Source organism: Manis pentadactyla, chromosome 3 (genome assembly GCF_030020395.1).
Source record: "Manis pentadactyla isolate mManPen7 chromosome 3, mManPen7.hap1, whole genome shotgun sequence".
NCBI classification, from domain to species: Eukaryota; Metazoa; Chordata; class Mammalia; order Pholidota; family Manidae; genus Manis; species Manis pentadactyla.
Genome location: NC_080021.1, coordinates 198,375,043 through 198,397,281, shown reverse-complemented (window position 1 = coordinate 198,397,281; position 22,239 = coordinate 198,375,043). Strand labels below are relative to the sequence as shown.

The window sequence follows — 22,239 nt, the reverse complement described above, 5'->3', positions numbered from 1 at the left end:
AAAGACATCAAAGGGAAAAGTGTTTTGACTGTAATTCCTATTTTAATTTGCTCCTATTTTATCTGTATAGTTTAGGACATACCTGTTTTTATAAGAGGCATACTTTTTCTAAAGTCATCTATATTTGCTAATTAACAAATTCTATGAGATTTGAGGACAGCTAATAGCTTGTCATTATTTTGTTTAAAATACTTAGCAGATTATAATTTGAAATGTAAATATACCAAAGTATGAGAATTCATTCAAACATAGATACAGGTTATGTTCAAATTGACTGCCTTTAATTAGATAAAACAATAATAAAGTCTGTGTAACAAAACAACAGTAATTAATACCATTAGTTAATTTTCTGAAGTTGCACATAGCTTTCATTGCTTTAATCATTATGCCATAGTTTGCTTTGCAATGCTGATATCCTGTTTTGTCTTCATGATATTTGAATACCTTTGTGTTTTTATTAAGTTGTGTTTGAAAGGTAATTCTCTTTTTCATTGCAGATGATCATCTGGTTGGAGAAGATGTTAGACAAAATAATTAGCATTTTCATCATATTTTTGTTAGTGATAGGAACCCTTCTATTAGCCCTACTGCTGACTGCAAAGGTAAAGTATAATAATTACTATTACCATTAATAAACTTGATTGTTAAAATTGTAGTATGTATAAGAATCTAGGAGAAGCAGGTGTGGAAAATGTTACTTTACTTAAAAATGTATAACAGTTAAAGAATTTATGGTTTTGTATTCATTTTGTTGTGAATTTGGCTAGTTTATTTTTTCAGTGTGCATTTTTATTCATTGTCATAAAAATCCTAAGGGGTAAATGCAGATTAAGAAATTGAGATACTGAGGAACAAGTAAGTGGCTGCTTCTTTCAATAGGAGGTCTATGATTTGGTCTTATTACCCCTAATCTAGCTGGTTCCCTGTTTATTAGATCAGAATTTCTTGATTAGCTTTCTCCCCTCTTGTTTCATTGGTCCTTCTGCTGATTTACCATAGGTTCTTTATTCTCACTTTCCTGGTCCTTTCAACTTAAATTTTTCCTCCTTAGTTTGGACTGCTATAACAGAATACCATAGATTGGGTGGCTTAAACAAGAAACATTTTTTTCTCACAGTTTTGGAGGCTTGAAGTACCAGATCAAGATGCCTGCATGGTCAAGTTCTTGGTAAATGCTATCTTTCTAGTTTATAGATGGCCATTTTCTCCTTCTAGCCTCACATGGTGGACAGACAGATCATTTCTCTTGTGTTTCTTCTTTTGAGGGCACTAATCCCATCATGACAGTTTCACCCTCATGACCTAATTATTTCCCAGAGGTCCTACCTCTTACTAGTCATCACATTGAAGGTTAGGATTTTAACACATGAATTTTGGGAGGATACAAACATTCTGTCCTAACACCCATCTTTCATCAAAGAAAATCATTCTTTAAAGTATAGCTAAAATTTTCACTATAGTGATGTCACTTACTAACTTGTTTTTTTACTTTTATAGTGTATCTTATTCTTTATTTTATCTGAATTCACTGAATCACATATCCCAGATTTTGATAGGTTGTTTTCCAGGAATTGTGAAACTTACATGAAATCATGTATATGAAAAATTTCATACAGTGCTGTAGAGTATGATAATTGTTATTAAGAGATAATTCAATATGAATCAGTTTACTAAAGGATTGCATTGTTTCTTGCTGTGTGACTTCATGTGGAATTCCTGTTGTCATTCTCACCCTGAATATGCCCTTAGTCTTACCATTTGCTCCCAAATAAGCCTCTCTCTCCATACTTTTGTTTCAGTTCCTATACAGTTATTATCTGTTTTTTGGATATTAATCATGTATAGTCATCTTAAATAGACTGTACAGACAAGCTTAGGGACCTTTCTTTGTTTTTGTCCTGTTTCACCTACACCTGGCACATTCTTATCTCTCATTCTAGTTCTTAGAGAAACCTTTTACTAATATGGTCTTCCATTTCCTTTCTCTTTTTCTTCTCCTGCTCTTCTATTCTACTTTCCCTTCTTCGTTCCTTTGCATAGAGTCTGTCCATTTCAGTTATGTTCATCTTTCAAGTTCTTTTTCTTTGTTCAAACCATTCTTCAGTGAGATTCTGCTTTCCTGAACTTTTATAACATGTACTGAGCCACTTCTCTGCGGTCTAAGACTCATGTAAACTGACCTTTCAAAGGAAACTTATTGGTCATCTAGTTCATTTTCCCAGCCAGTAAAGAGATGGATCATCCTTTAAAATACCATGACAGTAACCACTTAAATGTCTAATAGACATCTCAGATACAGTGTGTTAGAAACTGAGTTCTAGACCTTCCCGTGCTTGTCTGCCCTTCTCATAGGCGTCCCATTTTAGTAAATGACAACTTCATTTTACTTGCTCAGGTGAAAAGCCTTGGGGGTCAACCTGCCTACTTTGTTTCTTTTGTACCCAGTTTGTTAGAAAATTCTTCTTGGCTCCTTATTGGAAGTACAGGGTGCGGGTGTCATGTTAAGTCCTCTTTATAGAAAGCAAGAATAAAACAGTATAAAATTATTTTAAAAAAGAACACCGTATTAGGGCATTGGAAAATGACCAGTTAGGCAAACAAATTGAGAAGTATTTGTTATGAAAAACTGTTACTGCTTCTGATAGAAAATAGGTAGTTTGTGACTTTCTTGCTTGGAGTTATTCTCATCCTGCCTAGTTTAGGCAGCAAAAGCCTGCAGCTTTTCCTGTGGTAGGTGGTGGACCTGGTTTGGGGCTGGCAAGAGAGCAGCTGTAAATAAAAGGGAGAGATTCTGGAAGCAAGAGAGGCTTAGAAGGGCTGAGATTAACAAAACCACACATATAGACTGGTGTATGGGAGACCCGAAGGAGCCCTGTGACTGTTGAAGGCCTGGGGAGATTTGCAGATTTGTTGTGCCTTTGATTACATTTCTCAACTCACACATCTCAGACTGTAGTAGATAAAGTGTCCTAATGTGATGTATCTGAAAATAAATTCTACCAAAATCATTTGCTGACTGCTAAGCTATGCAGGTTCAGGGGAAACCCTAGTCTTTAAGAAATAAGTAACACTGAGCAGAACATTAGTGACAGGGTAGGCAGATTTTGCAGTTTGGTTACAAATAAGTAAATTGCTTACTGAAACAAAATGACAGCCTTCAAAAGAACAAAACAATCCAGAGTTGCTACAACACACTTTAAAAAGTGCCTAATTTATAATCTAAAATTACTAGACATACAAAGAAACTGAAAAGAGTGACTCAGGGCTTTAAAAAAAAGTCACATAAGTGTACACTTAGTGACCCAGATACTGGATTTAGCTGATGAAAGACTTAAAAGCAGCTAGTATAAACATGTTCAAAGAATTAAAGGCAATTATGCTAATAATGAGTGAACAAATGCAGATGTTCAGCAGAGAAATGGAGACCATAAAACAACCAAATAGAAATTCTAGGGCAGAAAAGAACAATGACAAATGAAAAATTCACTAGATAGCCTCAACAGCAGATTTGAGATCCTGGAAAAAAAAAAAAAGTGAATCTGAAGAAAGATGAGTAGGAAGTATCTCATCTGAAGAACAAAGATTTTTAAATGTTCGGATGAGCAGAGCCTCAGAGGTCTGTGGGGAAATATCAAAGTTTCTAATTGTTATGTGACTGGAATCCTAGGAGATGAGGAGAGAAATAGAAAAAAGTGGAAACAATATTTAAAGAAATAATGGTAAAAAACTTCCCAAGTTTGATGAAAAACATTACCAGATTAAGAAGCTCAACAAACTGTGTAGAAAAAATACACCCAAACGCAAAACCAACCTAGACACACCAGTCAAACTGCTGAAAACCAAAGAGAGAAAATCTTGAAAGAAGCAAGAGAAAAATTATACATCATACACAAGAGAACAACAAACAAAACAATCAGTGACTCAATTCCCATATAAACAGTGAATACCAGCAGACATGGTATGATGTATTTGAAGTTTTGAGGGAAAAACAATAATCAGTCAACCAAGAATTTTATAATCACTGAAACTATTCTTTAAAAATAAAGGCAAAATAAAAACATTTCTAGATAAACTAAAACTGAGGATTTGTAATAGTAGGCCTGCACTGTAAAGACCGTTAAAGGAATTCCTTCAGACTGAAGAGAAATGACTCCAGAAATAACTTTTATCCAAAGGGAGGAATGAAGAGTACTTGTAAATACATGGGAATATATAAAAGTTATATTTTTTCCCCCTCCTCAGTTTATTTAAACATATGATTACTTAAAGAAAAATTATAACACTGTATTGCAGAGTTTACAATATACATAGATGAACTCTATACATATAACCATAGCACAAAGAAGAAGACTGGGAATGGAACCATACTGGTATGAAGTTCCTGTAAGTATTTTACTGGCAATAAGTCAATATTCATGAAGTAGACTGTGGTAACTTAAAGGTGTGACAAGTTCAAGATAAATAGCAACCAGTAAATATCACCAATTTTAGAGGAACTAAAACAGTATAGTAAAAAAAAATTGGTTGACACAAAAGAAGACAATGAAAGAGGAACAGTAGAGACCTACTAGACCTAAATCCAGTCATATTAATTCATATATTAAATGTGAGGTAATTGAGAGAATAGACGGAAAATTAGTGAGGACATAAAGCCTTGAAAAATACTTAATTTTTTAAATAAGTTTGATCTAATTGACAACGAGCAGACTCATATTCAGGTAAACATGGAATAATCACTGTAATAAACCATATGTTTAATATGCTTAATAAATGTAAAAATAATAAAATCACATAGAGTATGTTCTATGATACTGGTTTGTTACTTTTTTATCCCTCATTTTTTTGGTACTGGGCAAGGTAAATTAAATTCTGAGATGCAGTTTCAGCTGGCTTTTTTTTTTTTAACTCAGAAACCTTACTTAGTTGATTGCTTGCCTGTATGTCTCACACGGCTTTATAATTCTATAAGGCCATGTAGTGTCAGTATTGCTTACATATGCTGTGTACAGTTAACCCTTGAACAATACATGTTTGAACCTTGTGGGTCGTATACATGGATTTTTTTCAATAAACATGTTGAAAAGTTTTGGAGATTTGCAACAAATGGAAAAAACATTTTCTTTTCTCGAATTTACTATATTGTAAGACTGCAATATATAATATATGTAACATCCAAAATATGTGTTTTCTGGCTGTTTATGTTATTAGTAAGGCTTCTGGTGAACACTAGACTGTATTGTAAAGTTCTGGGGGAGTCAAAAATTACATGCAGATTTTTGGTTGTGCAGGAGGTTGGCACCCTTAACCTCCACATTGTACATACACACAAACACACGTGAACTAGATATATATTGTATATATGTGTATTTATATAAATCTATTAATGCATTTTTTTCCTTAAGTAAATTGTTAAGCTTCTTGAATGCAGGAAGCTATTATGTACTCTTTATTTCCTACAGTGTGTGTCTTAAGGACTTTATGTATAGCATCTGTTCAGTGTCGGTTTCTAAGTTAATTGAAACTAAGATGTATAATTATTGGACTCTAAAAACATTGTTCCAATAATAGTGTAGAAAGTAAGTGTTAAATGGGGTTTATTTTTTAATTGAGATTTCATTTCTCTCCTTATTTGTATTACAGGTACATCAAGAGAGTGTACACATGATTGAAGTTACAAGCAATTTGATTAATGAAACTCTAGGAAATCACCCTGAATGGGCAAAGTAAGAATATTGTTTTGGTAAAAATAGGGATGGGTGACCTAAATTAAGTATCTATATGCATGAAATGAACTTTGTTGATGTAGCTACTTTGGAAGACAAAAGATAGGGTTTGCCAAAACTTTGATGAATGTTATTTTTGCATATGAATAGCATATAATGGGGTATGGTTGGGGGGAGTGCTTAAGATTTGGGGAACAGTTGTGGTAAACAACTTTATATTTGAGTTGAGATTTGGACTTGACAACAGTTTATGTTCTACAAAGCACTTCCATCTGTGTTGTTAGTGCTCCCACAGTGGCTGAGGTGGCTGAAGAGATTAACCACATTTTACAGATGTGGAAACAATATCAAAGGCTAAGGAATTTGAGATAATCCCCCACTGGCAGAGTCAGCAGTGTTCTCATATTGTGTCATTTTGAAGGCATGGTTGGCAAACTGGTGGAGGGGAAATCTGGCCACTTGTTTTCATAAAGTTTTATTGGAACACACCCACATCCATTCATTTACGTATTGTCTATGGCTGTTTTGGGGTTTCAAGGGCAAACAGAATAGAGTAGTTGTGACACAGATTATATGTCCTGAAAAGCCTAAGATATTTGTTGTCTGGCCCTTTATAGAAAACATTTGCCAACCCCTGTCTTAGAATTATCTTTCTGTGCTTCATTAATTTGGCTTCTCTGAGATGGGTTTTATTTCTTTGTGGGGAATGTGTAGCAGAGCTGTGCTATTCAGTCAGTTGAACTTGGTACATGCATGGCCTCCTTTTTTACTAACCCTAAGGTAGTCACTAATTTAGGTTGGGAAATACCCTGCCAGTTTTAGGATTGTAAATTGAGATTGAACTTGGTTTTCTCCCGTGACTTGACTTTATTCCATCATATAAAACCTCTTAGGACATTTCTTGGACTTGGCTTAGAATCATATTTGAATATACTTAAAAAGACTTCTTTCAGAATACATTTCTACCCACTTATCTCCTGTTACCTAGAGTTTATTCAATGTGCTTATCCTCAGTATTTCTGGTTATAAATTGTATATCCACTCAAGGGAATAATACTTAAGTAAAAATGAGCTATCAGTACATGCAACAGCCTGGATAGATCTCAGAAGAATTATGCCAAGTGAAAGAAGTCAAGCAAACAAAGAGTCCACAGAATATGATTCCATTTATGTTAAGTTCTAGAGAATGAAAACTAATCTTTAGTGAGGGAAAAATCAGTGATTGGTTGTGGATAGGGTGGACTACAGGAAGGAAATGCAGAGAGGTGCAAGGAAGCTTGAGAGTGATGGATATGTTTATTATCTTGATTAAGGATAGAATAAACAGCATAATTAGAAAGTCATTCTATAACAGTCTTTCCCTCTGCACTGTGGAGAAAAGTACAAGCCTTGAGCCTTTCCACCCATTAAATGCTAGAATAAACCAGGGAAAGGTGATGAAGCCCGTAACTGTGGACAGTTGTAGCAGGAGTAAGCAGGATGGACAGATACTAAGATCTTAAGGGAGATTTGGTAATCAGTTGGATATAGGAGAAAGAAATCTAGCATGACTCCTGTTCTAGCTTTGGGAGTGAATGGATGATGGTGGATTCACCAAGAAAGGAAATAGAAAAGCAGATGATGTGAAAAAGTACTTCACTTTTTAACCTGTTGAGTTTGAGGTGCCTGTGTAAGTAGAGGCATCTAGTAGTCCACTGGCTATGCTGGTGCAGTTCTGGAGTGAAGGTAAAAAACTGGCAGCCTTCGTATCACAAGGTCTCCTTTTCTTTGTGGTCATTTTACTGTGGTGGAATTGAGTCCAGAGCCCTTCTGTACCATGACTTGTCCTTTGAAAACTGTACTTTCAATTGTAATAGCACTGTATCTGCTACTGTATTGATGGCACACACTTTTGGGGAGCCCTGAATCAGAGTAGTTTAAAAAGTTGGTCATTTTCCTGTTGTGTCATTTAATTTTGAAATGCAGATTCACAGGGATTTGCAAAGAAATATACATGTTTCATGGACTCCTCACCCCACCTCTAATGTTGTCACCTTACATAACTAATATGATAACAAAACTGACATTTCACTAGTTTACACACACTCATGTGTGTGTGTGTGTGTGTGTGTGTGTATGTGTGTGTATGTGTATGTTCTCTGCAATTTTATCATGTATAGCTTCCTGTAAGGTAGCAACACTATCAAGAGACAGAACCATTCCATCACCAGATGGTCCCTCATGCCACTTCTTTACTGCCACACCTATTCTTTACTTCCTCCTTCAACATATTCTTAACCCTTGGCAGCCATTAATCTTTTCTCCATATCTGTAATATTGTTGTTTCATGAATGATATATAAATCAAATTGTACAGTATGCAGTCTGGTGAGGCTGGCTTTTTTTCACTTAGTCTAATTCCCTTGAAATCCATTTCAGATGTTGTATGTATCAGTAGTTTGTCCTTTTTATTGCTGGGTAATATTCCATGCAGGAAGGGTTTTTTAAAACTGTTTACACTTTGGTGAATTGGGAAAGGTCTTATTCTTTTGCAGCAGATGAGTGGAGCCAGCAAGAATTGGTAATAATGGTTTCTTGCATCTTCCTTGCATCTTCATGCCCTGAAGATGGCAGTTGGCCTTGTGGGACTTGTGGCCTTGTGGAACTTAATGTGGGTACTCCTAGTGGAGGAGATTCAGTTAAGAATTGATCAGATATACTTCCTTCCAGTGTGTGCACATTTTATATGCCCTGTATCGGTATCTCAGCTTCCCGTGACTGTGCTTGGTGGATAAATTAGAAAGATTTAGGATAGGATCATCCTAGCAGAGCTTCAGAGAAAATAAAGTTGAAGTTGGAGCACATCTTAATTCTTGTTTGGACAATTCTTTTAGTTTGGAGCCCATTTTCTACTTTCTATTGACTCATCTTGAGCCTGTTGATTCTTATGACCCTCATTAGGAGATGGCATTAAAATGGTATTGAATGTGACTTAGCCCTTCTCTTACTTGGGAGGAAGCTAATAGGCGAAGCTAGGTTGTTTTTAATTGGGACTGTTCTCTTGGTAGGTCATATTGTGACAAAGTAACCTTTACCCTGGAAGAGTAGACCAGTCCAAATTGTAGGAATTTGGTTTCACCTGGGGGATCACTCTTGACCTAGGATAGGAGAGTTAGTGATTGGCTGAAGTCATGAATACCTAAGGAAGGAGCTCAGTTTACAGGCACTGGTTGGTGTCAAGATGGAGGCACATCCAGTTTGTCCCAGCCTAGGTTGCTCCAGTTTTTCTAATCCCTCATCTCCTAGTGGACATTCGTGAAGAGGTCTGAACTGAGCCAAAGCCTTTGACTTGGCTGCATGACAGCTCTTATCTATTGCTCTTAGGACCGCTGAGTCAGTCATTGGTGAAGTGTTTCCATGGCAGCCAGCAAGACTTTTTTCTGGCCTAATAAGTGTTTGTTAGTTATTAATCTGTCCAGATCCTCTGTGAATCCTCATACTTTTGAATAACTCTGTAGGTTGTAATTTTTCCCATAAAATATAGTGCCATATAAGAGAAAATATTTAGCATTCCCTTCAAACTACCAATGAATCTATCTGGAGTAATTAAATTTATCCCAGATCACATCTAGAGATCCATATTTCCTGTTCATATCCTTACACTGTCAGATTATTACATTTGTAAGCATCTCTAAAGCTTTGTCCTATTTGCTGAGAAATACTTGAACTGAGAATTTACCAAATGTTTCACAAATACTTTATTTGGAGTGTAGGATGAACTGGTTAATATTAAAGATTCAAACCATTACCAATTTGACATTCCACTTACTAATTTATCCAAAATGTCTTTTTTTCTAGTTAAAACCATCACTTTCTTAGGCATCATTACTTTCATGGCGGTCAGTGACAGGTGGCTTTTTCTTTTTGACTCACACACACACACACACACACACAAGCAAGTTATCACTTCTGACTTGCTATATAAATTACTAAAAGTATATAAAGCTGTTGTGAGCTGAGGATGTTACACATTTGACAACTCAGTAGTTATTTGACTTTTTCTCATAAGCCAGCATTGTAGCATGTGTCATATTTAGGCGTCAGGAAAGTGGTTAGTTACTGCCTGCCATGGCCTTTTAGCACCACTCATGAATGGTTGAAATCAGAACCATTAGATTTGTGAATGTCAGCATCTTTAGTATACAGTATTGTGAGGTACAATTTAGAGAATATGTGAAGTTATTTTTTCCTTTGGAAAACTCTGAGCTTATATGGCTGGAACTCTGCTTAGGAGTTCCTCGCATCTTAAAGAAAAAGATCTGCAGTGGTAAAAAATATTGAAAACAGTGATTCACCCTCTTAATTTTCTTGTTTTCTTCCTCAGTTCTTCACTTCCTTAGATCAGTGGTTGTCAAATTTTACCGTGCATCACAATCACCTGCAGGGGCTTGTTAAGGTACCGATTGCTAGGCCCAGTGCAGAGTTCCTTTGTTAGTAGGTCTGGGATTGGGCCCAAGAATTTGCATTTCTAACAGGTTTCCAGGCAGCTTTGATGCTGCTGCTCCATGGACCACCCTTTGAGAACCAGTGAACCAATGTCCCAGATGCTGATTATTCCAGAACCACTTCCCCTGGTGCTGAATAAGGCAGGTGACCCAGGACATGTATGGACAGAGAAACTAGGCAGAGCAGAAAGAAAGGGAGGTTGTGGGGAAAGTAGGTCTAAAAGCTAAGGAAAGCTTGAAGGGAAATCCCAAATGTTAGAGTTAGGGCAGTTAGGCCTGGAGGTCAAGAGCTTCATGCGATGCATTTCTATCTGTATGATTACTGATTAGCTGTTAGTGATGGTTTAAATATATGAGTTGCAAGAGTTAATGGCATGGTATACTGAAACTCTACTAACTTTCCATTTTTTTCTCTATTTTAAATTAGTTGGCTTCCCGAGGCTCAGGTAGTCCAAAGAGCCCTCAATTCTGCGGCTAACAATGTGTATCAGTATGGACGAGAATGGATAACCCACAAGGTAAGGGAACAGCTGGTCTTTCTGGCTTTTTCTTTGTAGGGTCTTCATTGGTAGTGGCTTCCAGCTTTGATAAAGTATAAATGGTGATTCTGTTTAGAACAATTTCCATTTTAAAATAGGCTTAAATCTACAAGTCAACCAACGTACAATGAAGTTAAACCTTCTAGGTGATTGAACTGAATAGTACTACTAGCCTGAGCAATCTAAGAGTTGGTTATATGCTTGTTCAAGATAGACCTGATTTCATTATTTATGCATTAGGATGGAATGATCACTAAGCTTGGGTGGTCAAATAAGACTATGAGGAGATAAAGTGTTAGGGCATATTAAATTTTATTGCCTGCTGGTAACTGCTTGGCAGTTTCCAATTTGTTCTATTTAATCTTTCTAAGAAACCTGCAATGGTCTGAATTATTTTGCCTGCTCTACATACAAGGAAACAGACTTAGCAAGGCTAAGTAAATTCCTAATGGTCATGTAGTAAATTGTGGTGCTTGGTTGCAAACTGAAGACTAATTTCAAATCTCTTGCTCTTTCTACTGTCTCTAAGTTATATTGTCTCAGTGTACTTGGTTCCCACAAACCCTGCAGCCACTCTCATCACTCGTAACTCTGAGACCTGAGATCTTTTAGCAAACTAAGGGAAATACGTGTATTTATAGCTAAGATCTTAAAATTGTATTTAAAGTTTTGTGACAATTCTTATAAAAGTGATAAATATAACATTAAATTTCTTATAATGTATGGGCACTTGGGCCTCATTCAACAGATTTTCCTCTGGGCAGATAAGAGTAGATAAGTCAGTAGTCATGGATTCATTTGTAGCATTCTCTTATAACCTGAAGTGGTTCTTTTAGATATCCTAGAATAGAGAAAAGAAAAAAACAAAAAGACAAGAAAGGCAAGGAAATTTACTGGGAATATTGAACAGCAGAGTTTAAGAAAAGATCATAATGTGCCTAGAGGCAGTTAAATAGTCCTGAATACTTTGGCTTGATTTGGAATAAATGTGACCCAGCATGTATTCATTTTACTGGAGTGTTGACTGAAATTTTAAACTGGATTATATTTGTGTTTCTTCCAGCTTCATAAAATCCTGGGAGATAAGGTGAACAATACTGCTGTAATTGAAAAGCAAGTATTAGAACTTTGGGACCGACTCTATCATTCTTGGTTTGTAAAGGTAAGTTATTAAAGTATTTCATGTGTAAACAAATAAAGTCCTTTTATAGACTCATTGCCTAGATAGGATTGTATTAACTTTGGAATTTCATTTTAAGAAGTTTTTAAGCTACGAGATCTTAAATGCCAGGTCATTAAAAGTCCGTTCGAGTTGATGGTTAACCTGCATGGCAGAACCCACTAGTCCCTCTGGTATATCTGTATTCCATCCTCTAATCATTATCACGCGCAGCATCTCATCCTCTAAATTTCATCTAGACCAGCTCTGTGCAATAGAAATGTAATGTAAGCCACATACATAATGTTAATTTTTCTAGTGGCCACATTAAAAATGAAAAATAAACAAATGAAATTAATTTTAATAATATAGTTTACTTAACCCAATATACCCAGTATATTATCATTTCAATATGTAATCAACAGAAAAAATTTTGAGATATTTTATGTCCTTTTTCTCCCCCCATACTAAGTCTTGAAAATCTGGTGTGTATTTTATACTAACAGCACACCTCAGTTTTTGGACTAGCCACATTTTAAGTGCTCAGGAGCTACATGTGTCCAGTGGCTACTGTTGTATATATAGCCCTAGACATAAGAGCTTTTTTTCTTTGAGGAAGGGAAAAAAGGTCCAAGACTTTGTAAAATCTCCCTTTGAAATCAGTCTTGTATGTTACTTGTGCTGATACACTCTTACTTCAGAATTTATGATGGGAAAAAATCCCATTTTTCATCAATGTTGATTTTGAAAGCTGCAGGCCATGCTGTCAGGGGGGTTGGCAGGGCCTGTGGGTCATCAGGAGCTGTGCTACGGAAGATGACCATCCAGTGGGGAAGGAGGGAGTAGGCGGGGCAGAGTTGGTGGTGATTTTACCCAGGGTTGATGTAAGGAAAAGAGGAGCATATATAAATCTCTTAATGTGGGGTACAGGGAAGAGGAACATTACTTTAAATTTGAATTGTTCCTTGGTGACCTATTTTGTTTGTGTACTTTTGCCCTGGGGATAAGTTCAGGGAACAGTATTGGTTTTTGTGAGTTTGAAAGACTGGGACTTAAAATTAATTGGGGAGCATCTAGATAAGTACCTGCTGAAGAACCAGATCATTGAGAAGGTCTGTTTCCTCTGTTAACTCTAGGACTTCTGCTTCCAAATAAACAGCTTTTACTGTTCCTTACCCACTTTGAGTTTCATTTTATGGTCCAGGGAGGTCAGTGTTTTAAAAGCATAGATTTATAAGTGGTGAGTATACTGCTTTCTTTACCCTATTACTGGGACCTGTTGTCTTCCATTTTATAATGAAGATTGATACCACTATGCTGTTAGCAAAAGTGTGAGTGTGCAAATAAATACATGCAAAATGTTAAGAACCTACCTCTATGAATTTCAACCTCAGTGGTCTTTTTGTTTATTTATATTGCTTTCAATTTATTTATTCCTGCATTCTTGCCAATGTAATTTTCTCCCCATTCTTGTTTCTTTTTCATATTCTTTTTTATTTCCCGTTTTATTGAGATATAGTTGACATGTAATATTGTATTAGTTTTAGGTGTACTTTTTCATATTCTTCTCTCCTGTTTCTCTCTTTATCTTTTAATGAAGAAATAAGGCAGATGAGGAAAGAGGGGGAAAAAGCAAAAAATGAGAGACCCAAAAAAAGAGAGAGGGGCTAAAAAGGATAAAAAAAGGTGACAGTAAATGCTCTGTTGATGTGCAGTGGTATATATTGAAGAATAAATTGTGGTCACAGATGTGTTTAGCAGGGATGCACTTAAGCTAGGCTAAGACATGGTGTCTAGAATGTAAGCAGAAAAATATTACAGGTCTTCAGGTGGAGTTCTTAGTTGATTTCTTAAGCAATGCAAAGTTTTTACCTTTGAGTAACTGGTAAGTGTTCAAATTGACAAAAAATAAGCTACTTAGACTTTGTATTATAAGTTAAGGTGGAGATTTCATATCTGAACTATTTTATTCCGTAGAATATAACACATTCTGGACGGCACAAAGGACATAAGATGCATATAAGTCGTCAGAATAGCTGGCTGGGAGACATCCTGGACTGGCAGGATATTGCTTCCTTTGTTCACGAGAACATTGAGACGTTTCTTTCGGTAAGAAATAGCAGTTATAGTTAAACTGTACTTAGAAATAAAAAAACTCTAAATCTCAGTTTTCTTTATACACTTAGAGGCCTTTAGTTACCCTGTTTTAAATGCTGCGATATTGACAGTTTTGAGAATGCTGACTGCTGTAGAAAGATGCCAAAAATCATGCACATCAGGTGTGGCACCACTGGTGCCTCTGCTATGGTTGAAGAATAACTGAGAGATGCTGAATCAGGAAGCCTATGGGCAGTGCTGGGGTTCTCAGATTCTGCAGTAGACATCTTTGTTCCCTTAGGCTGATCAGAATGTCCCCAGTTGGACCATTTGAAGGGGAACTGCCTTTCTCGTCGCGAAGCCTTTGGCAGATGGAAATATGGTTCCACTTAAATTATTAGAGAGACTGAATGTGTAAAGGCTTAGCCTGTTATCTTTCCTTGCCCCCCATCCACCATCCACCTCTGCCTTGTTTTCCAAAGACAGAGGCAGTAATAACAGCTTGCCTTGTTGCTGAGTATTAATGACCACTCTTCGTTCCTTAGCATGCTTTTTGTGGTATCTTGCCATGTGGCTTTTCACAGAATTGAGAACTTTCTTGTGAATAAACTTATGACTCTTATCAAGTTTTAACAAAAGTTAAGGTTTGGAATGGTAGGGTTTTTTTTTAAATTTAGTTTTTATCAAATAATTGATGACTATAGTTGAGATGTCAAAAATGCTTTAATATTTTTAATAACAAAATATCATTGCTCTACTTTTTGCTTTTCCATTTCAGTCTCATTCTCCAGAAATGTCTGTAGACAAATGTTTTTAGCTTTATTTATGGGTATTTATTTACCTCTAAATTTCTAAAATAATGTTTATGCTGTTCTTTCTTGGTTTTTCAAATTTAGGCATTATCTTTTGGCTTCCTAATGTGGAAGATGAAGATAAAGATGTGACTTTTTTCCAAGTGTCTCAGTGCTTTCTTATTCTTTCCTTGGGGTTTTCTTACAACTCCTTTGGTTCTTACCCCCATCCCTGCACTCACACTTCCCTTCCTCCATTCACCTCATACAGCTATAACAGCTTGGAATTAAATGTAGAAATTTATGTCTTCTACTTCTAAAGATTTTTTGAATTTTATGTTTTCGATAATCCCTTCCCTCTGTTTTCTCTAGTCCAGTAGCTCTCAAACTTTTTGGTTTGAAGACTTCAAGGACCTTATAGTTATGTGGGTTCTATTGATACTTATTGTATTGGCAGTTAAAATTGAGGGATTTTTAAGTATCAGTTCACTAAAAGGTAACATGTTAACATAAAGAACATAATTTTTGTGTCTGAAAACCATTTTCCAAAACAAGTGATTTAGTGAGTTTTTCTTTTACATTTTTGCAAATCTCTTTAATATCTGGATTCTTATAATTGTTATTACATTCAATTTGATGGAATATGTTGTTTTGATGGAAGTATATGAGAAAAGTCCAACCTCACATACACATGTAGGTCAAAGAGGGGAGTCTTTTAATAGCCTTTTCAGATAACTGGCTATTCTTGTTTTGGTACTACACCAAAACACGTATTTCTTAAAGGTTAGTTGCAGTGTCAGATTTGAAACTCTATCACTGAACTTTTTGTGCTCCCTTATATTAAAGTCCATTGATCTGTCTTGGCTAGGAATGGATCTTTTACCCTTACATGCTTTTGTAATATGCACTGATCCTTTGGAATATTGGTTCATTGGTTTCTGTTCATCATCTAAATATTGACACATTTTGTTGTTCACCATAAAAATACCACACTCTTCAATATTACTGTCTATCTCATCAGAAAAATATGTTAAGCTGTCAAGGCCAACCCTTGATTGAATTTTTATTTCTGCCATTAGACTTTTTTTATACTCTGGATCTTCCTCCCTGATCACCTTGGGTGCACAGGAAGGTCACTTGGTTGTTGTTAGACACTACCAGTCTACAATTAGTGTATTCAGTTAATTTCTTAAGAGTTACCACAGGGCATTTCCTATCAGTGTGACCCAGAAACTATTTAAACATTTTTTTGATAAAAATTCCAAAATGACTACAGCCCCCAAAAGAATGTTTGTCAAAATCACAAGTAAGGGCATTGTTGGTTTGTTTCTTGGAATCAGTGGCATTATTCATTCATTCTTTATCCCACAAGGTCAAACAGTTAGTCATGCATATTTTTGTAGGCATTGTGAAGCATTTTCACGATTTTATGTAAGGAGTTACTGTAAATGAAACCAATTTGCCAAAGGTCTCTTAGGAAGGCTGAGCTGAGGTTTGCAAGAAATGCCGAGGACAACAAAATATGCCTTTATAAATGGTACATTTGAAGTAGGAAAGGAATGGATAGGCCTTTCATAGAACAGATGGTGTAATGAACTTAGGATAGAAAACAGAACTGCTGTTTTGGAAAGGGCACCAAAATAAAATCAGACATCAGGCGTTCTGGTCCCAGCTCTAGTTCCCCTCATTAGCTCTGTGCCCTTGAGCAAGGTTTTAAAATCTCTAAGCCTCAGTTTATATAGCTTTAAAATAAAGGTGATATTATCTGTGTTGCTTGCCTCACAGCATTGCTGTGAGATTTATGAGAATGTTTTGAAAACTGTCGTGGAAGCTGTTCTTTGGATCATCTTCTACGTTTTTCATGAAGAGGAAGGATGGTCCCCTGGGGAATAGAACAGACATTATCATGAAAGAATTTAAATTCATGAAGGGACAGGAAATGAAAACATGTATGTGTGCTACAGATACTGTACATCTTCTTTTAGTACTACTTAACATAAACTAATAACCATTCTAATATTGAGTTCTAGTAAATTTGCAGGGGATGGATCAAATGAACTCAGTGGGTCTTGATAGAAGGATCATCCTCTCAAGGAAAGATTTTTAGCTGCAGAGCTCTGCCCTTTACTCTGTTCATTTCTTTTACTGTGATTTTAGTGAAGTCATTTAATGATGCTTTTGTATTTGTAGGTGTATCTAAGTTGGCTGAATGATTAGATAAATTAGATGAAACTAATGTCTGTCCAATATTATTTGGAGTAGATTCACCATAATTAGCCATTTTCCTTACTAATCATCACTCAGATGTTATCAGGTTATTATTTTTTCATTTAAAATAATACAGTTGACCCTTTGACAGTGCAGGGATTAGGGGTGCCAACACCCCCACACAGTCAAAAATCCATGTAAAACTTTTGACTCTCCAAAAATATAACTATTAATACTCTACTGTTGACCTGAAGCCTTACCAGTAACATAGTTGATTAACTCTTGTTTTATTTGTTATAGGTACTGTATACTGTATTCTTACAATAAAGAAAACTACAGGAAAGAAAATGTTTTTTCAAATTATCAACAAATCTACAAAATACTTACCAATACATTTATTGAAAAAAGTCCACGTATCAGTGGACCCACACAGCTCAAATCCATGTTGTTCCAGGGCAGCTGTACTCAGTTCTTGTCTGTTCAGTTTATGGTACTAAAACACTATGTTAAAAGCATACTAGGCATTGGTAGAAATTCTTTCCTGAGGATTAGTTCTGATTCAGCTTTCCCTCTTCATCAGATCTTAGAGTCTCTATGGATTGTTATGAGCCGGAACGTGAGCCTGCTTTTCACCACTGTCACTACTCTCCTGACCATCCTCTTCTACAGTGGGACTGCCCTTCTCAATTTTGTGCTGTCTCTGGTATGTACATAATAGATGAGTACATGTCACATTTCCTTCTGTAGTAAAGCATATTCTTGGTTCCATCTGTGTTTCCTGTAGTTTCCCAATGTGATTTTTTAGGAGATACTGTCCTTTGTTTTGCAGATAATTTTCCTGACCACACTATTTTATCTGTTAAGTTCCAGTGATGAGTACTACAAGCCAGTGAAGTGGGTGATAAGCCTGACACCACTATCTCAGCCAGGGCCTTCTTCTAATATTATCGGCCAGTCTGTGGAAGAAGCGATCAGGTAGGGATAAGATTGATAGTCTTCTTTTTTCCTTCAGAAACTGCTTTCCACGAGAAGCCCATTTTCTGTCTTGAGTTGTCCTAGTAACATTCAGTGCTGAACTAGTGATGGACAGTGGTCTTTTCAAAATTTGTTGTCTCCTTTGAAGAGGATAATATGAGTAGTGCAAATGTTGATAGGAAAAAATCTGAATAGTTTTAACATCCTACTTTCAATCTTGTGGTTTACAAATATTTAATGGCCTGTCTCCATCAGCTTTCAATCTACAGGCTCTTGCTCTGGCTCCTATTGTCATATAACTCGCTTGGGAGAACCCCACTCCTGTACCACACCTCCACTCTGAATCCTCCTCCTGTTATCAGGAATGCTACTTTGCTCAGGGAGCGGAGTAGATGGCCTTTCTGTTTCTTCCTCTCTCTCTCTGCAACCAGGCTGTACCCTATGTAGAGAGTGGAAATGCAAAGATTTTGGTTATGTCCAAGTCATAGGCTCTGTGCACATTACAAGTTCTGGCCGGAAACTTCCATCATATCTTCTGGGGTTCATGTAGTTCAGGCTTGGTTTCTGAATGAGATGATTCTTCAACTTCTATTGGCTCCTGCCCCTTTTTTCTTTTTCTCCATCAATATTTCGAGTAGAGAAAGGTCTTTTTCAGTCTAGGTCTATCTTAGCTCCTTCCCCAACCCTTGTTCCTCATTGCTTTTAACTCATTAATATGACTTTACTACATTTTTACTTCTTGAATAGCTATTCAAATTAAATCCTTATGTTATCCATTAGAGCTTCCTTTTCAATAGTTGTTAGCCAGGTAGGTTTAAGCTTCTCTTGAATAGTGAATCTTAGGCATTTGTGTCCAACGTTCTTTTAAGAAATACCATTTCTTTTTTTTTTTTTTTTTAAATAATTATTTTTTATTGAAGGGTAGTTGACGCACAGTATTACATTACATTAGTTTCAAGTGAACAACACAGTGGTAGAACATTTATATACACAATTCTAGGTTCCAGCTATCACCCTACCAAGCTGTTACAATATCTTGACTATATTCCTTATGCTATACATTACATCCCGGTTACTAATTTATTTTACCATTGGAAGTCTGTCCTTTTTTTTTTTTTTTTTTTTTTTTTTTGTGAGGGCATCTCTCATATTTATTGATCAAATGGTTGTTAACGACAATAAAATTCTGTATAGGGGAGTCAATGCTCAATGCACAATCATTAATCCACCCCAAGCCTAATTTTCATCAGTCTCCAATCTTCTGAGGCATAACAAACAAGTTCTTACATGTACAACAAATTCTTACATAATGAATAAGTTACATAGTGAACAGTACAAGGGCAGTCATCACAGAAACTTTCGGTTTTGCTCATGCATTATGAACTCTAAACAGTCAGTTCAAATATGAATACTCATTTGGTTTTTATACTTGATTTATATGTGGATACCACATTTCTCTCTTTATTATTATTATTTTTAATAAAATGCTGAAGTGGTAGGTAGATACAAGATAAAGGTAGAAAACATAGTTTAGTGTTGTAAGAGAGCAAATGTAGATGATCAGGTGTGTGCCTGTAGACTACGTGTTAATCCAAGCTAGACAAGGGCAATAAAACATCCACGTATGCAGAAGATTTCTCTCAGAACAGGGGGGGTGAGGTTCTAAGCCTCACCTCTGTTGATCCCCAGTTTCTCACCTGATGACCCCCCTGCGACTGTGCCTGTCTTAGGTTGTTCCTCCCTTGAGGAATCTTACCCGTCTCTGGCTAACCAGTCATCTTCCGGGGCCATACAGGGAAATGTGAAGTTGGTAAGTGAGAGGGAAGCCTTATTGTTTGAAAAGGTTAGCTTTTTACTTCTTTGCATATTTATGCCCTGTGGCTTCTATGCCCAGCATTTGTCTTGAGGTATCTTTACCACTTGGAAGAATTATGATACTCGGTAAATTCGATATGAGGCACGAATTCTATTTAAGGGTTGTAATTAGGAAGGAAGAAGAAAAGCTATAGAAGTAGCAGGCGGAAGAAAACCTGGGAAGATTGATTATTTCTTTGACATATCTTCTTGTAGAGTAACTTCAGCATGTATAGGTTTTAAGCTACTACTTAAATTGCGCACACACATTAACATAATAGGAGTATAGTTACATAACCAAAGCATATCTGTAATTACCAGCCATCTCCAGTGAAACCAAGAAAACCAGTTAGGCACCTTAGGCATTTGTGAAAACTTATGTATGATATGGTGGATATTGTCCAACTGAACTTGAACAGTCTGAGAGAAATCAGACAAATTAAAACAACCCATTCCTGGGGACTGTTCACATCCCATATGTTCTTTTAACAGTAAATAGTCTGTAGTTGTAAGATTTTGGAGCGCTACAATTTGCACTTCTCCAAATTCTTGGTTGAGTTCCAACAGTATAGATCCAGTCAAATTTGTTGTTTTACTGTATGCACAGGCCAGCTTAGATATCTCCTTCCTCATTCCCATGGTAAGTCCAGAAACTGGTGGGATGAGTGCATCTACAGGTGTAGCAGTGCGTGGATCTTTGTTGGGGTTTTTTGATGATCATCTTCTGGCATGAGTCTTCCAGAGGGTGCAGATGTTGGAAGTTCTTTTTCATATCGTATCTTAGTTCATTTTCGGGGTAGCCCAATTAGGCTTTGATCCTCTGTATAAACACAAACAGACCCTTTGCCTACACTTTTATATGCCCTTTATACCCTTGTGTGGAACTCGTTGGAGGTTACCACACAGGAACTGCCCTTTTTTTTTTTTTTTTTGCTTTGTTTTTGGTATCACTAATCTACACTTACATGATGAATATTATGTTTACTAGGCTCTCCCCTATACCAGGTCTCCCCTATAAACCCCTTTACAGTCACTGCCCATCAGCATAGCAAAATGTTGTAGAATCACTACTTGCCTTCTCTGTGTTGTACAGCCCTCCCTTTTCTCCTACCCCCCCATGCATGTTAATCTTAATACCCCCCTACTTCTCCCCCCCTTATCCCTCCCTACCCACCCATCCTCCCCAGTCCCTTTCCCTTTGGTACCTGTTAGTCCATTCTTGAGTTCTGTGATTCTGCTGCTGTTTTGTTCCTTCAGTTTTTCCTTTGTTCTTATATTCCACAGATGAGTGAAATCATTTGGTATTTCTCTTTCTCTGCTTGGCTTGTTTCACTGAGCATAATACCCTCCAGCTCCATCCATGTTGCTGCAAATGATTGGATTTGCCCTTTTCTTATGGCTGAGTAGTATTCCATTGTGTATATGTACCACATCTTCTTTATCCATTCATCTATCGATAGACATTTAGGTTGCTTCCAATTCTTGGCTATTGTAAATAGTGCTGCAATAAACATAGGGGTGCATCTGTCTTTCTCAAACTTGATTGCTGCGTTCTTAGGGTAAATTCCTAGGAGTGGAATTCCTGGGTCAAATGGTAAGTCTGTTTTGAGCATTTTGATGTACCTCCATACTGCTTTCCACAATGGTTGAACTAACTTACATTCCCACCAGCAGTGTAGGAGGGTTCCCCTTTCTCCACAGCCTCGCCAACATTTGTTGTTGTTTGTCTTTTGGATGGCAGCCATCCTTACTGGTGTGAGGTGATACCTCATTGTAGTTTTAATTTGCATTTCTCTGATAATTAGCGATGTGGAGCATCTTTTCATGTGTCTGTTGGCCATCTGTATTTCTTTTTTGGAGAACTGTCTGTTCAGTTCCTCTGCCCATTTTTTAATTGGGTTATTTGTTTTTTGTTTGTTGAGGCGTGTGAGCTCCTTATATATTCTGGACGTCAAGCCTTTATCGGATGTGTCATTTTCAAATATATTCTCCCATACTGTAGGGATCCTTCTTGTTCTATTGATGGTGTCTTTTGCTGTACAGAAGCTTTTCAGCTTAATATAGTCCCACTTACTCATTTTTGCTGTTGTTTTCCTTGCCCGGGGAGATATGTTCAAGAAGAGGTCACTCATGTTTATGTCTAAGAGGTTTTCGCCTATGTTTTCTTCCAAGAGTTTAATGGTTTCATGGCTTACATTCAGGTCTTTGATCCATTTTGAGTTTACTTTTGTATACGGGGTTAGACAATGGTCCAGTTTCATTCTCCTACATGTAGCTGTCCAGTTTTGCCAGCACCACCTGTTGAAGAGACTGTCATTTCGCCATTGTATGTCCATGGCTCCTTTATCAAATATTAATTGACCACATATGTCTGGGTTAATGTCTAGATTCTCTAGTCTGTTCCATTGGT

At 36.6% G+C, this 22,239-nt stretch overlaps 1 protein-coding gene across 2 annotated transcripts in view; it reads left to right on the top strand.

The window, feature by feature from the left end:
- Positions 1-22,239, top strand: part of TMEM245 (transmembrane protein 245) — a 101,971-nt gene that overhangs the window by 39,002 nt on the left and 40,730 nt on the right. For both annotated transcript variants that reach the window (XM_036903317.2, XM_036903318.2), the window contains 7 exons: positions 498-602; positions 5,641-5,723; positions 10,634-10,724; positions 11,809-11,907; positions 13,882-14,013; positions 17,581-17,703; positions 17,830-17,975. In XM_036903317.2, the coding sequence (XP_036759212.1) occupies positions 498-602; positions 5,641-5,723; positions 10,634-10,724; positions 11,809-11,907; positions 13,882-14,013; positions 17,581-17,703; positions 17,830-17,975 (779 nt within the window). The remainder of the gene's footprint in view (positions 1-497; positions 603-5,640; positions 5,724-10,633; positions 10,725-11,808; positions 11,908-13,881; positions 14,014-17,580; positions 17,704-17,829; positions 17,976-22,239) is intronic.